The sequence below is a fragment of the Stegodyphus dumicola genome, chromosome 6 (genome assembly GCF_044657685.1).
Source record: "Stegodyphus dumicola isolate Sdum_Otavi_A_Nest chromosome 6, ASM4465768v1".
NCBI classification, from domain to species: domain Eukaryota; kingdom Metazoa; phylum Arthropoda; class Arachnida; order Araneae; family Eresidae; genus Stegodyphus; species Stegodyphus dumicola.
Genome location: NC_140773.1, coordinates 224,936,486 through 224,952,675, shown reverse-complemented (window position 1 = coordinate 224,952,675; position 16,190 = coordinate 224,936,486). Strand labels below are relative to the sequence as shown.

General features: G+C 31.5%; 1 protein-coding gene across 1 annotated transcript in view; it reads left to right on the top strand.

The window, feature by feature from the left end:
* The first annotated feature begins 513 nt into the window (after positions 1–513).
* LOC118196220 (nuclear valosin-containing protein-like) overlaps positions 514–16,190 on the top strand; it is a 93,727-nt gene continuing 78,050 nt past the window's right edge. Inside the window, exons 1-3 of the mRNA XM_035367643.2 lie at positions 514–807; positions 9,175–9,294; positions 11,729–11,807. Coding sequence (XP_035223534.1) covers positions 703–807; positions 9,175–9,294; positions 11,729–11,807 — 304 coding nt within the window. The 5' untranslated portion in view covers positions 514–702. The remainder of the gene's footprint in view (positions 808–9,174; positions 9,295–11,728; positions 11,808–16,190) is intronic.

Here is a 16,190-nt window from a genome sequence, read left to right as displayed (position 1 = left end):
GCAATCAATGCACATAAAATAAATACTAAAAAGCTATAGAATAAACCATGTTTGAACATCGATGAGTATAGGGAAGCATAACAAAGCAAATGAAAACAGAAAATAAAGCATTAAATAAATATTTACAGGTGCAAGACACTTATTTTTACATATATTATCAATATTTTATTCAATTAATTGCTATTTCTAATTTAATACTCTTCGCTTGATAAGCAAACAGGTAAGATAATACATTTTTCGAATACGTATCCCGATCTGCTGCCACAGATAATCCCTTAGCAGGGAAAAAAGTATCACGCTGTCCTCTTAGAAGAAGTACGTCATCGGATGACAACCATAAGGTAGTCTACCATAATAAGCTGTTTCTCTCCGTTTTGGCGTTAAGGCTGTTCTCCGAACCTTATCCTAAATATTCCTCTTTTATACGGTATGGTTTATTGCCTAACGTATCTTCAGTTATTTACTCGCATCGTAATTTTACCCAGTCAAGTAAAAGATGATTTAAACTTGCAAAACTCTGTGAACTTTACTGTTCTTCGAGTAGAGACATGTGGGAAGTTACACTTAATTTTTAATGTTTTCCTAGTCAAAATAGTTCTTTTAAAATTTTTATTCAGGGCTATATTTGTGATCAAAGGATAAGAAGACCTGCTGGAGCGGGTCGTTTATCGTAATAATTTAATTCTCAACATCATTTAAAGGATGGTACGAAAACGAGGTTTGAATGGATTAGTTGTTTATGATAGAAAGAAACGGCGTCAATCGGGATCCGAGTCAGTTCTTTCGCCTAATCCAGCTCCGGAATCGGTAATTGCTATGTTTGACTTTTTGTTTTTACGATGTTTTATTGCATTAAGCCATACCATTTATATTAAGTTATATTATCATTTTCTTACATTGCTTTTTAGACTATTGAGTGTTAATATTAGGCCACATGTCAGAGAGTTTTATTTTGGGAAAAATGCAGAATAGCCCACTTATTTCTTTGGCTCTTTTTACAAGAGTAAGAAGACTTGGATTTTTGTCAATTTTTTTTTTTTTTTTTTTTTGACTTTTTAAAGTGAAAATAAGTCGATGTGTACATGGAGTCAAGGGAGTGCACAATGCCATTTTTGTGCACTTTGAGATGTTTTTTTTTTAAGTGAAAATAGGTCGATGTGTACATGGATACCGAGTATGTGCATTTCTTAAAAACACAGCAAGCTGTGTGTGATTCTGCACTTTCCCCTTTTTTTTAATACAAAATGCCATACAAGTTCTAAGGTTTGTGAGATTAAATGTTTACCCTTTCCTTACAATATAATATGAAGTCCGAAATCCAGACATCCTACATCCGGAATGATCTAACACCCCGATCTCGGAACGACAAAGGGGGGGAGTTTTTTCCATATCAAGTCTTAGTGAAGAAAATAATACTCAACAAAAATCAGTCATGCCGTAAAAGCGATTTTTCTCTGCATATCGTAAAAGCGATTTCTGCATGTCATTTTCAGACACCCACTGGCTAGGACCCTAGACTGGCCAGTGACAGTACATTGATTGATTAATCTATTGATCTTGGTAACGACCACACTTTCCGACCTTGAGTGGTTGTAGGGAGTTAGCATTTTTTTTTTCGATGTAAACAAAAACTGAAACCTCAAGACATATTTGTTGGAATTCAGGTGTCATGTTATTTTTCTTTTGTTGGCATAGCAGTGAGGAAGGGAGAAAGACTCATTCCAAAGAACCTAAGTGCAGTTAATACTAATTTAATCCATTTTGTTATTTTTTGTTGGTTGTTTTTATTATAGTTATGTTATCAGTATTAAAGCTTGAATTTTTGACTATATTGAAAAGAGCTTCTAGTTTTTAAAGCTGCAGCAGAATATGCAGAGCGAAAGTATGTTTCAGTGTCTATTAAGCCAAAAGTGGAATCGTAAAAACGAGTAAAGGCATATGCATCTTGAAATTCTTCGAGATGGGAAATGAATAATAAAAAACATTAAAAGGTTTTTCTGGTTTTTTTTTTTCGGCCCCCCCCCAAATTCTGATACTTTAATTAGTCTGACTAAAGGTCAGTTTACATCTGTCAAAGCTGCTCGTAGCGAGCCCCTCGTCCGGGCGTTTCGAACCGAGTGAATGGACCTGTACTCTGATAGATTGTTTACACCAATCAGAGTGGACTGACAACTCACCTTCGTTTGTTTACGAAATGGATACCAACGTCGCAGCTGCAGGAAAGAATATGCATTGAACATACATAGATGTTCTTAGGCTGCAGTGCTTGAAGTCTGCGAAGCAGTTTCAAACGAATTAATTTCTGCTCTTGGGAGGGGAAAAAAAAAAAAAGAAGAAAAAAAGGGGGGGTACGTGATTGGTAGCTTGCCGCGATGAATTAGGAGTATCAAATGAACTATTAACTGAATTTCGGACGAGAATGTGCAAAGTTACAAAAACGTTATTGCATATCAGATACAAGAATTTAAAAGAAACTCAGTTTGAGAGAAGTTATTTAGTCAACTGTGGTTACTGAAAGTCAAATTAACAAAGTTTTTCTACTATATACAACTGTTTATTTACACCAAATTAATCATTTACAAAATAATGTAAAAGTAATAATGTGTTTTATTATTTATTAATAGAAAGAATATATTCATTCAGAATCCACAGAATCAGTAGCTCTCTGTGCATGAATTAATTATGCAGAGTTCTGACTGGAACTGTGTTATTTCTAGAGAAGAATGCAAAATTAACACATGGAATATTTATTCAAAGCTACCATTAACACGACAGAAGTAAACTGTATGATATCTACCTAATTATTCAGAAAATCTTAAATAAATAAGAAGTAGCAAAAAACTTGGGAGCATTACATATATTACCACAGGTAAAAGAATATATATATTATGACATAGTTCCAAGAGGAAAATATTTATCACAAATTGTTACTTTTAAATCCTACTGAAATTGTGTTTCTGGACAACACACAAAGTGATATCAACAAAATTAATAATGCGTAAATATAGCGATTATACTTTTAAAATGCTAAAACGGATAGTTTAAGGAGATTAGAATTCATCTAGCATAATTTGTATAAACCTTAATACACCTTCAGTACTTGCACTCACACATCCAAGCTGAACATGTTTCACATCCAAGCTGAATTGTAACGAATTATAGCCCAGAATGTTTTTATACAAAGCAAGAAATTTAAATATCCCCAATAAAACAGATCTACATATCTTTTTCATAATTTTGTTTTATTTTTATAGTTTAACATATATTTATTGCATCCTCATGTAGGGATGCTTGTAGAAAAATGAATATAAGCTCACATAATTATAGAAGTAAAACACTTCATAAGATGCGTATGCATTAAAAAAAAATGCCATGGTTTGGCTATCATTTAATCTCGGATTATAGAACTCACTATCACGACGTCCCTGCGAACGCTGCCCGGAGAGGTTTTTCAACAGGTTCAAAGTAGAAACGGAAGCGCTGACTCATCTCCCTTACGTTTGTACTCCGTCGAAGTGAGCGTTTACATTGTCAAAGTAATCATAAGGAGCGACTCGCTCCGAGCCGCTCTGAGAGGTGTAAACTGACCTTAAAAGAAAAAATCATTCATTATCTTAATGTTGCAATGTTGTCGTCGTGACAAAGTGATGACGACAACATTGCAACAAGGGCAAAACATTGATGGGTCTAATACTAATGGCTCAAGCCAAAATATATCATAAAGATAATGGAAGAAGCACCATAACACAACGCAGTTAAAAATTTTAGACGAAAATGCTCAAGCAGCTAAACAGTTTGTAGATGACTTGATTGAACTTTTTAATAGGAAAAGTTATCTCCAGAGAAAATTTACAGTATTGACAAAAATGGTCTTGTCTAGATATATATGCCTCAAAATACTTAGGCGACCTCTGCAGACGAGTCCTATGTGGTATCAAAGAATCCAGAGTAACAATAACGATTATGACACGAGCAAATACAGGCATTCTTATTAGATTTAAACTGATGATCTAAAATCCAGAATAGCTGAAGTCCTTAGTCAGATCTCATAGTTTGTACTGTATTTGTGAATCAAAGGAAAACATGAAACAGATGCATAATGTGGAAGATCACAATGTTGAGAAAACAGCTGAAGGTTTGATAATGATAGGTATGTGGCAGTCAGTGGTGTATTTGATTAGTCTACATTTTAGGGTGCTCCTTGGATGATTGTCAAGTTGTTTCATTTATTGCCAAATTGTTATTTCATTTATGGTTTTATGGGTAACCTGAGTAGTAGAATGTTATGGAAAACAGAGCCAGATTTAGACTTGATAAGGCTCTAAGCTATTTGAGACATGGGGCCCTTTCTAAGTCTGTTATAATATATTTTAATATTATTTATACTATATTTTAATTTGGGGGGGACCAAGAAAGTGGGGGCTTAAGCTATAGCTTGTCTAGCTTATACGTAAATCCAACCCCGATAGAAACCCTATTATGATATAATTGGTTCTGTGATTGCAGTGAATTTGACTGATGGTAAAATATTTGTAAGGGCTTATTCCTGTGTTGCATATCAGTTAGAAGTACATTGCGTATTTTGTGATTTCTATCGAAAAATGGCTGCCAGTGGTAAACTGGGTGTTTGGTGATATAGAACAAGAGAGCGGAAGGTGATTTTTTTTTTTTTTTTTTTTTTTTAAAGTGGTTGAGGACAGAGAAACTTTGTAGATGACAGGATATTTTACCTGGAATAACAATCATATCCAACTGCTGGAAGTCATATGATTGTCTTTTTGATAATGGCTTCTTTCACTTCTCAGTAAATCACGCAGTGACATTTAAGAATCCGGAAACCGGATTTTTGTGTGCCACAGCAGAAGATACAGAAATTTCTAAATGTGGTATATTGGTATTTCCTTTTTGTAGTGCATTTATGTGATAACATGTATTTCCTTCTTTATATTATTTGTGTGATTTAAAATGCAGTGTATTGAGCTTCGATTAGCTACAAATTTTGTTCAGTTGTGGTGATAAGTAACTTTGTTTTGACATTATATGACATCATCATTCTCCTAATTTTTTTTTAAGTGAAAAGAGATCAATGTGTGCATGGACAAAGTCAAGGGAGTGTGCAGTGCTGAGTTTGTGCAATTCTCTGATGTTTTTTAAGTGGAAATAGATCGATGTGTACATGGACACTGAGTTTGTGTAATTCTTTGACTTATTATTTTGGTTTTGTGTAGCAGCCATCTTGAAATTGTGCCTTGCTGGCCAATCGCCAAAAATCACCAATTTTTGCCAAGGGGCATCCTAAAATATATTTTTACTATGTATTTATGCAATAGAAAGCTGAAGAATTAGGTATAAAGGGGAAAAGGATGATTTTATAGCAACTGATGTTTGGTTTAGTTGATTTACCCACTATGTACAGTAACATGGTTGTCAAATATGTGGTCTAAATTCTTTATGAAATATTGTTCTGAAAACATTTATAATGCTGACAAAATGAGTCTGTGGAAAAAAGAAAACTTTTAGTGACTGGTAAAAGAAAAAAGAAAACCTGGTGCTTTCAATGAATAAGCAGTAGTAATCATGAGTGTGCTAGTAGTATAGATATGATTCAAACGACATCAGTAATTTTTAATTTAATTTAATGAACAGCTTTGATAGTGAACTGAAGATTCCTTTATAACAGGTTTCTTAAACTGTGGGTTGGGGGTTGCCAAAAATTTTAGCAGTTTTGAAATTTCTTTAACTTATCATAATAATTTTACAATTACCAAATATTTTTACAGAATGTATCTGAAAATAGGTAAAAATAAAAAAATACCAACAAACAAAAAAATTTTGATGCTTTCTTTTTATAATATAAACGTTCATTTTACTTGTTTTGCATATAATGCTGTCATTTTGTCTGTTACTTATTTAAAATTGTCACATTGTTCTATGTCTTAAAATTAGAAATTAAAGTTAATGATCTAAAACTGCAATAGTATATTACAGCACAAGTGAAAAAAATGACACTTTCTCTTGTGCTCATGTCAGATTTGCACAATGCTTATGGGGGTCGCATAAAATTTTCGTAAGTATTATGGGGTCGCAAAAAAATCTCAGTGATAAAAAGGGGTTGTGACTAAAAAAAGTTTAAGAAGCTCTGCTTTATAACATAGATACAGATATAAATGCAAATGAACTGGCAAGGAAAATTAATCTTCTTGATGCACTGTATTTGCAGAATGTGTCTTGGTTCAGAAAAATCATTAACCATCTGAGTGGTACAGATTTTTGAATCTGCTATGAAACCGTTATTTAAATAGAATTGTTAGCCAAATTTGTATTGTTACGTATTTTAGTCTCTGTTTCTGTAAGTTATTATTCATTAAGATGATATTTATATTTAAGAATATAAGAAAGCAAAATATTTTAAATTATAAGCTAGTAAAAACAAGAAGGTTAAAGAACTGTTTTAAGCATATCAACCTTTTAATAAATTACAGATGATCATTTATGATTTTTTCCCTCTAATTATATATGTATATTTTTCAGTATGTTCTGTTTTTCTCATTTAATGTTATCATGTGGTTAATTTTATTGAAATAGACACAGATACCATCATATTAACCCTGCAGTGCTCGCGTGGCGTCTCACAGACTCCAGGTATATTTTTGCTGTACTAATATATATTTAGGTAATTTAGTTCAAATTTATGAATGCAAAGGGATTATTGAAATAACACATATATATTTGTGGCATCATATTACAAACAATATTTAACAAAACTTCAGTTTACAGTGAAACTTAATTTTATTCAACTTAAGCAAATACAACTGAAAAATACAAGTAAAATTATCTCATTTAGGTAGTTGCACAAATTAGCAATAAGCGCAAATTTGCTGAGCGTGTTCTAAACATAGAATTTTTTACAACTGCGGCATTTGTACTTAGTGTACCTGTTCTTGGAACAGCCACATTCATGACATCTCTGCCTTTTAGTAGCTCGTGCCTCTTCTGTAAGCTGAACTGTACCCTTATCTGGCAAAAGGCTCTGAATATCCTGCTTGAGATTTCTAGGTAATGATGAACACTGAAAGCGTCTACGCAAGGAATCATCAGCTAGATTACGACCCAAAAGTTTTAAAAACTCACTGCGTCTGGTGCTGATTGATAAATTATTTGCATGATATATTATTTGAGCATTTATAGCTGCTACATTCATCATACTATAAAATATAACCATAGGACATCTGTTCGTTTTCCTAGCGACATTGTAAGTGCTACACAACTAGTCAACAGTATCAACTCCTGATTTAGTTGCGTTATAAAAGGTTATCGTCTGTGGCTTGTTTGTTTCAGATGATTCATCAATTGCATCATCATGATGCATGGTGGAGAGAATCAAAACCATCTTGTTTTTCTTAGTTACATAAGACATTAAAGTTGAGTCATTCCGAAATGCAAACAATGATGTTCCTACTTCCCGATTCTTTGCGTAAATTCTAGAGGAATTTCACTCTTATTCTTTCTTATGGTTCCAACCAAAGTAAGATTATTCTGAAGCAAAAAGTTAGCTAAATCTCACGAGGTGAACCAATAGTCTACAGTTATATTGCGACCTGTTCCTGAGATTACAGAACTCAGCCGTTTCACAACATCTGCTGGTTTGTTGCTAATTTCGAATGGACCTGCAGGCTGCTTGCCAGCATATATTTCTAGGTTTACAGTGTAGTACATACTAGCATCTACTAATGCAAATAATTTTATCCCATACTTATTTAGTTTACTAGGGATGTACTGCCTGAAGAAACATTTACCCCTAAAAGCTTCTAACTTTTCATCAATTGTACAATACTCTCCAATTGAATAAGCATTCTTACAATTTTCAACAAATGAAGAAAATACATCACTTATAGGCGCTAAATTGTCAGTTATCTTTCTTATCTCTCGTGTGTCCTTATTGTCGAACCTCAAACAATATAAAAGGAACCTAAATCGCTTTTCAGACATTATTAGACGGCATAGCTCAATACCCCACGAGAATAATTTTCCTGTACTGTGGATATCTTTTCATTTGTGAATTTAACTATATTAGATAGCATGCCATTGTCGAAAAAACATGCCCAACATTGCTCCGGCGTTCGAGCATTCTTCGCGACACCTTTCACCCCTGGTAAATGAGTGACAATATTATGTCGCCGAGTGCGTATATTTTTAGGTGGGCAAACTTTTGACCATTTTAATGATTTATTCCGGCCTAGAAAATAATTATTCTCAATATAATCATCAGTATCGCTATCATTGGAGTCTATTTCTTGCTCAGTGTCTGTGTTTTCTTCTCTTGTTTCTACTCTATCTTCTTCTATATCACTATAATCATCAAACTCATCACCTGATTCATCTTCTTCCATAAGCATACATTTATTTCTCTATGACATTTATCTATTTTCCATAAGCATTCATTTATTTCTCTATCACGTTCATTTGCCATATTGAATTTTTTCTGAGAAGTTATCTTGACTTAAAGGTAAGAAAATAACTAATAAAAACAATTGTTGCCCATAAAATTATAAATACCAGAAGAAATACATTCTTTTTACATTTAGAATTAAATATATTCACAAACAATTTCTTTTATCTATTACAAAAATGATTAAAAAAAAAAAAAAAAAGAACACTACTAAGGACAGCTGTTGATAATTAAAAATTTAAAATGCTAGAATATGTACATTTTAAAAACTTACATTTAGAATCAAAAACGGTCGTGTGGCGTCTCCTAGACTCCAGTAGTGCACAGCTTATAACCTCTTCCTCTCAGCACTAAAATGAAAATGGCGTTGTTTCGGTGATTTCTACTTAGTCGTGTATAGTTGACAGAAAGGTAAATGGCAGCACAAGCTTGATCGCGCATCCGTTTATAAAGCCATTTAAAAAAGAAATATCCCTGGCGTCTGTGGGATGTCGCGCGAGCACTGCAGGGTTAAATGGCACCTACAGTGCTCCTCTTTTTTTTTTTTTTTTTTTTTTTTTTAATATTTTCTTTTCACCTGAAATTTTTGGTGTTTCTACTAGTATGCCACACACTTTGCACACAGTGGTTGACATGCCTCTTTTTTTTTTTAATATGAAGAAAATTATTATAGCAATTTAAGAATTTTATTTCATTGCAAGTATAGATTATTAATTTACTTTCAGAAACGTAATTTACTGAATGAAAGTCTGTTACGCATGTATAAGCAGAATCTTCCAGAAAAGAATTTTATGGAAAAGAAGGAAGGAGATTGTGCTGATAATACGACTGCAGAAAAACAAACTGTGAGTATTAATCTTATGTAAAAAAATTAAAATGGGTATATTTTTTATGTTCTAATTTTATATTCCTTCTAAAATCTGATAAAATAAAGGCCACAGTAAAGTTGAAGAGTTCACTTTGTTGCAATATTACTACGTTTCATGTTTTACTTGAGCTACTGATCTTTTTCTTATTTAGTCATTAAGATGTAATACAGTCAAAAGTCTTTAATCCGGACTCGACGGGACTTTGGCGATTCCAAATTATAGATCATCAGTTTAAATCTGGTAAGATGGCATGCAGAAATTATACAATTAAAAATATGAAATCGTAATTTATGAAATAAAGAGCAATTGTGATCTAAAGGGTATCAAAATTTACAAAAAAAAAAGCTTAATATTTATTTGTTTACTTTATTAAACATTTCTCTCAACGCATGCATGCGTAAAGCATACATTACGCATAGTCGAAATTAGAAAATTGCAACCAGAAAACTATTTTATGCTTAATCGTGATATTTATAATGACGAGGAAATTGATTTAAATCATATCGGAGTACATCGAGATGAAACACTACATTTAGTAAGGAATTATAAACTGAATAAAATAAAAACATCTGCCCAAAGATGAGGATAGTGCTGACAGATCAACTTCCAGTTCATTGCGCAACGCGACATCCCCCCCCCCTGCAGCGCAATGTGAAATTGATAAACAGATTTTGGAATGGTTAGAGAAACAGATCACCTCTCTGTCACTTTTTTCATGCCTTTATCCATTTTTTGCAGCAATTCCACTTTTTGTTTAATGGACATCGCTTATTTACAACTTTCGCTTTATATATCCTTTGGCAGCTCCAGAATCGGAAATTTTATTTGACATAATCGAAAGTTCAACTTACTTTTATAAAATTGCTAACAGTCTGCAAAAAATAATAAGCCGGATCCAATTTGAAGATTAAGGAACTACGCAATCTGCAACAGTAACTGAAATAAATAATTTTAGCTTAGCTTATACCGTCCGTCATACATTAAATGCGCATGTGTAAATTCATATGCACATGCGTAAAGGTATTATGCGCATGCGTAAAGGCAATGCACAGAAAGTTTGTAGCTTTGAGGTCCGGATTAAAGACTTTTGACGGTATATATATTTGCGGAATACAAAATCCTTAACAATATATATATTGTTACAGATTTGGTATTTAAATAGTTAATGTGAGTAGAATTACAAATAAAATTGTTTTATTCCTCGTGCAGTGCAACTAATGATGAATATTAAAAGAAAGCTAAGCCGGAAAATTAAAAATACAAGAGCTTGTGCATTTAACCTTCTCACTGCGTACTTTTTTTTTTTTTATCAAAATAGGTTAAAAAATTCCGTATTTTTTTATTACATATTTCAAATCTAAATATATTTTAGAGTTAAAATATACAAAAAATTTTTGTAAAAGATTTTTTTTTCAATATAGAATTAGATCATAGAAAAAGGTTGTCAGAACACTGAAATTGAAGAATAATGATATAAAAGGAAAATTTTGAAAATTAATATTGGTTAAATTATGATTTTTTTTATAAAATACAAAGGTAAAATATATATACTAATATAAACTATCAGGTTTTCACCACTGTTGAACGTTTTCAATAGAAACTGAATTTTCAGATTCATCACTATCTGCAGAAGAATCCAAGAAATTCTTATCAGTTTCGCTATAACTATCTTCAATATACTTGATATCAGAATCAGAACTACTCTCAGTGTCGGAAATATCCTCTGGAGTATAGGTTATATCACTCGCGAAACGCTTCCTGCCGGACATCTTTGAGCTCTGAAAAGCACACTCAAAATGCTGCATTACGTATTCTTGTATATTTGGCAGAAATGTGGACAACTAACGCCATCGGTTAGCCCAAATCTAAATAAACAATTAAACATCACAGAAAAGCCGAAAGGAAACCTTGAATGGGGAAAGAACGGGTTGCACAGTTAAATAGACGGCAAAAATTCTTTCCCATGGAAATCGCGGGTTGCGCAAATTTTGCTACTTTTACGTTGCACATGATAATCGCGGGATGTGCAGCGAAAAGGTTAACATTTAATAAATATATACCTCGTTTTGATTTCGAGAAATTGCTAGAACAATCTCGTGCGTGATTTAAAAAGCTTATAAAGGGAGGAAAACTTCTCAATTCAGTTAGTTGTTGTTTTAAGAGTTTGTTTAGAAAATTCTATGTAGTTAGCAAAATAGCATTTTGAATTCCATGTATACTTGGTTACAGAATCGCCATTTCCCTTCCCTTAACAAAGAATTTGTTGTATTTTTATTTCTTATAATTGTTCTATTACTGTTAAATGCAACAAGCAGAAGCTGGGCTCTAAACTTCTTTTGTGAGAGTTGATATTTTTATTTTGTTACATTACTTAATAATTTGTGAAATAAATGGAATTTATTTTTTATAGTTACTTGAAAACAAAGAAAGCGAGAGCGTAAAAACATCCACCAAAGGTCTAAAAAAATCTGAAAGAAAGAAAACTCTAAGTATGAATGTTTGTTTATGTATTTATATTATGTTCTTTTTTAACATTTATTGTTATATTATTAAACTTTTTTTTCCCCCAATCTCGGAAAAAAATAATAATGCATTGTATAGTCTAAAAACAGAAGTTTTGCATTTAATCTGCATTTATTTGTACATATAAAGATTTAATATTAACTTTAATATTAACTTGCCATATTAATAAAAATGCTTGAATTTAGTGTAATATTGAATACCTATTTTGCATAACTGGAATATTCCAGTGAAGCATGAAGGTTTTCTCAATCAAAATAGTATAAGGTGATGAAAAAATACTATTAACTGACCATTTATTCTGGCATATAACATACATTTGTAATAAAAAAAAATAAGATCGAAATTTATGAGTGCATGATATATGCCAGATATAAAAATGATTGATTTAAAAATAAAGAAAAGATGAGCATACTAAAAAATTACATTTCTACATGTATCTAAATGCTGCTTATTTAAAAGAAATGACATACCTTGTGAGTTTAAAAATTTTCATTATCAGATAACATGAAAAGTTCGTTATATTTGTTTTCTGTTACATCTTTGAATACATCATTTAATTCTGTTTCATCTTCACAATCATTATTACTATGATCCATAAATGTTTTGATATACTTTGTTTGTATGTTTGATATACTGCACATTTTTTAACCCACGAGCGCACGCGTTGGGTCCATTGGACTCGCCCGATTAAAGAAACCTTTCTGAAAACGCCCCTATTTTTCTCAAGTGGTTGTAATTCAGTGTAGTCTCCTCCAAGGCTACCTCTTTATGTTTTCGAAGTTTTAGCTGGAAATTTTATTCAAAGTTTTTTTTTAATCAGATCGGGTCTTTCAGATGCCTATTCGCATTGGTGTAAAGTAGTTCATTTGTGGCAGCACAGAAAACTCCAAACATGCGGCATAATTTATCCTATAAGGAAGAAATGTTACGTTTGTAAAAATTATTTGATGTATCAACTATTGAAGGCTCCATTGAAGAAACTGATGATGAAAGTTATAATGGATTTTTTAAGTTCTCATGACACTGATTCAGAAATCGAGATGCATTCTGAAAACGAAAATGAGAATGACATTTATTGCTTTATTGGAAAATACAAAAAACCCAATGGTAAAAAGAAAGTCTAAAGCTGATATTAGAACTTCTGCTCATAATATTATTACTTGCCTGGAAACATCAGTAAGGCAAAATATTTGTAAACTCCAAGTGAATTGTGGTAACTTTTACTAAGTGAACAAATGTTGCTGAAAGTCGTCAGTTATACAAATATTTATATTGCATCTATTTCTGACAGCTTTCAAAGAGAGAGAGAGATGTTCATAACACAACTCTAACTGAAATTCATGCTTTTATATTTTTGTGACATAAGTCATCTCATGTAAATGTGCGGGATCTGCTGGCAATAGACGGAACCAGCTTGGAAATTTTCCAAAAAACTATGTCACACAAATGTTTTTTTTTTTTTTTTTTTTTTTTTTTTTTATAAAAATGTTTATGTTTTGATAACATAGGAACTCGCGTGGTCAAGAACGAATCAGATAAACTTGCACCTATAAGAGAGTTTTTTGAAGATTTTGTGAATAACTGCCAGAAATATTACACTGTCATTAAGTTCATAACAATTAATATAAAACTTGAAGCCTTCTGAGGAAGATGTTCTTTTAAGCAGTATATTCCTGATAAGCCTGAATAATAATTCCTGAATAACCTGAATAATAATATAATGAATTCCTAATAAATTCTATATTAATATAATACATTTTTCTTTTCCTTTAAAAAGTTTTATTTCATAAAGAATATTATAGAAATTTTAATTTTAATTTTTATAGTTTGCATTTTTTTTTTTTTTTTTTTTTTTTTTTTTTTTTTTTTTTATCATAAAATTTTGGCATAAATGTCTCTTTTACCTGAAGAGTAACAGTTTTTTCTTCAAAAAACAGGAGCAGGGTCTTTTGGACCCAGGGCACGTGCTTCAGTGTTAAATGACTTTTAAATTATGTTGGGTTTATGCCCATATATTTATTATCCCCTCACACTATATTTCTAAGCTGGCATGATGCATTTGGCTGCCTTTTGTAAATGTTTTTTCAACGTCATCGCGCGCAATGAATTGGAAGTTGATCTGTCAGCACTATCCTTATCTTCAGGGCAGATGCTTTTATTTTTTTTGGCTTATAATTCCTTACTAAATGTAGTATTTCATCTCGATGTACTCCATCTTTGATATGATTTAAATCAAATTCTTCGTCATTATAATTTGGTTCCGATAGTGAAGAAAGTGACACAGAGGTTATTGAAAACGAAAAAATTTCTATTGACAAATTAGTTGGTATTCTCGACACAGCAATTATAGGACTTGAACAGTGGAACTTTGTAACTGAACAAGAAATTATGTCTGTTTATAGAATTAAAGAGAAAGTATTATCACATAAAATGAAGCAACTTAAACAACTTACATTAAAAGAAATGTTTAATAAAGTAAAAAAATAAATATTAAGCTTTCTTTTTTTGTAAAATTTGATACCCTTTAGATCATAATTGTTCTTTATTTCATAAATTACGGTTTCATATTTTTAATTTTATAATTTCTGCATGCCATCTTACCAGATTTAAACTGATGATCTATAATCTGTAAAAATCGATAATCCGGAATCACCGAAGACCTGATGAGTCCGGATTAAAGATTTTTACTGTGTTACATTCTTTCAATGATTTCTTCATATTATCCAAGCAATGGGATCTGAACATTTCCCAGACTAAAAGATTTTCTGGATTCTTTAAAGCAAGAGAATGCTTTTGTCAAACATTTCTTATTTCCTTATCCACAATTTCACACCATTTTCATCCATTCATCGTTTCTCATGAAAATAACGTTTGGGAAATTACATTTTAGAATTGTCTTTCTTTTATAAATTACCATAAGTTTAAATTTTATGCCATCTGCTAAGCAGGAAAGCTCTAAGGTAAGGTGAGATCTTTCGTGACCTGTTGTTTTTATGTGAACCATTTTTGTTCCTTTCACATCAATTGTTTTATTTCCAATTATTGCAAACATTACTAGAGTTTTATTCATATTTCCAACAGGTAACAGTAAATAATTTTTTTGCTTTCGTAGTTCAGTAATATACTTCTGAAAACTAATCAAATTATTGTCCATGTCTTTCGAAAGCCTTTGTGAAACTTTTTCTTTTTCTTATAGAACTAAATTACTCCATTTCATAAATTGACTACACCAACTCAAGGTTGGTTTAAAATTTTCACTGTCTTTCTTTTTGGCCACTTTAAGGCAAATAAACATATGCTTTGTTTATTACAATGAATCTATTCTGGCGATTTTCTAGGAACCCATTAGAAACAATAATACAATTTGTAATACTTTCTTTTAGGATAGGCCATTTCATTATTCCTTTACACAAAGAATATTAATTCTTTCACATATTAATTATTGTGATTCCATTTTTCTTCCACTCACGTATGAAGCTTTCGCCAACACCAAACATCGTTGCTGCAACATAATTTCCATTTTCTTTCATAAAATGAATGACTTTGCATTTGAAACAAGCACTGTGTTTGTTTCTTTTGGCAGGAGCCACATTTACTACTAAAATCGAGTCAAACCTTTTCTAATTATATTTTTTTTCATAATGACTATAAAACTTTCCCAAAGATAAGTATAGGAGCCAGGAGCTCGCACTAAAAGTTAGATTTCATTATATATCCAAAGTAAATTTTTTTTTTTTTTTTAAATCCAAAGTAATTTTTAATTTGACTTTGCCAAAACATGAAGGTTTTCATCTCTTAAAACACTTCTGTAATTGGAATTACATGGTTATGCCCAAAATCAAATTAATAAAATGAAAATACTATTAAAAATGCAAATTTAATGAAAACTAAGAACTGCAGTTTGAAGTCAACATTTATTCCAGTGAACTATGCCATAAAGTACCAATTCCAAAAAGTTCAAGAAATGAAAAATTTTAAAAGAAAAATTAATAATTTTTTAAATATTTTTTTAAAAGGAAAAATTTAAAAAAAAAAAAAAAAAAAAAGATAGAAAAATAAATTGAACATAAAGCAGTGAAGAATGGAAGTAAGTATTTTCGCCTGTCTTGATCTTGTTGGGAGAATCCTCAACACGTAAAACCTATATAATGTTTGGTTTATAGATGCTATTTATGAAACTAAGAACTTATAGTATTGCTTTTGAAATCTTTCACCTGATCTTTTAAGTGTTTTTCCCCCCTTGCTCATCTGCTATAAATACTTTTTGAACAGAATGAATTGCGCTTACCTTACCAAAAATAAAAATCAGTGCAATACATAGGCCATACAGATTAACTTGGTTACTTTGC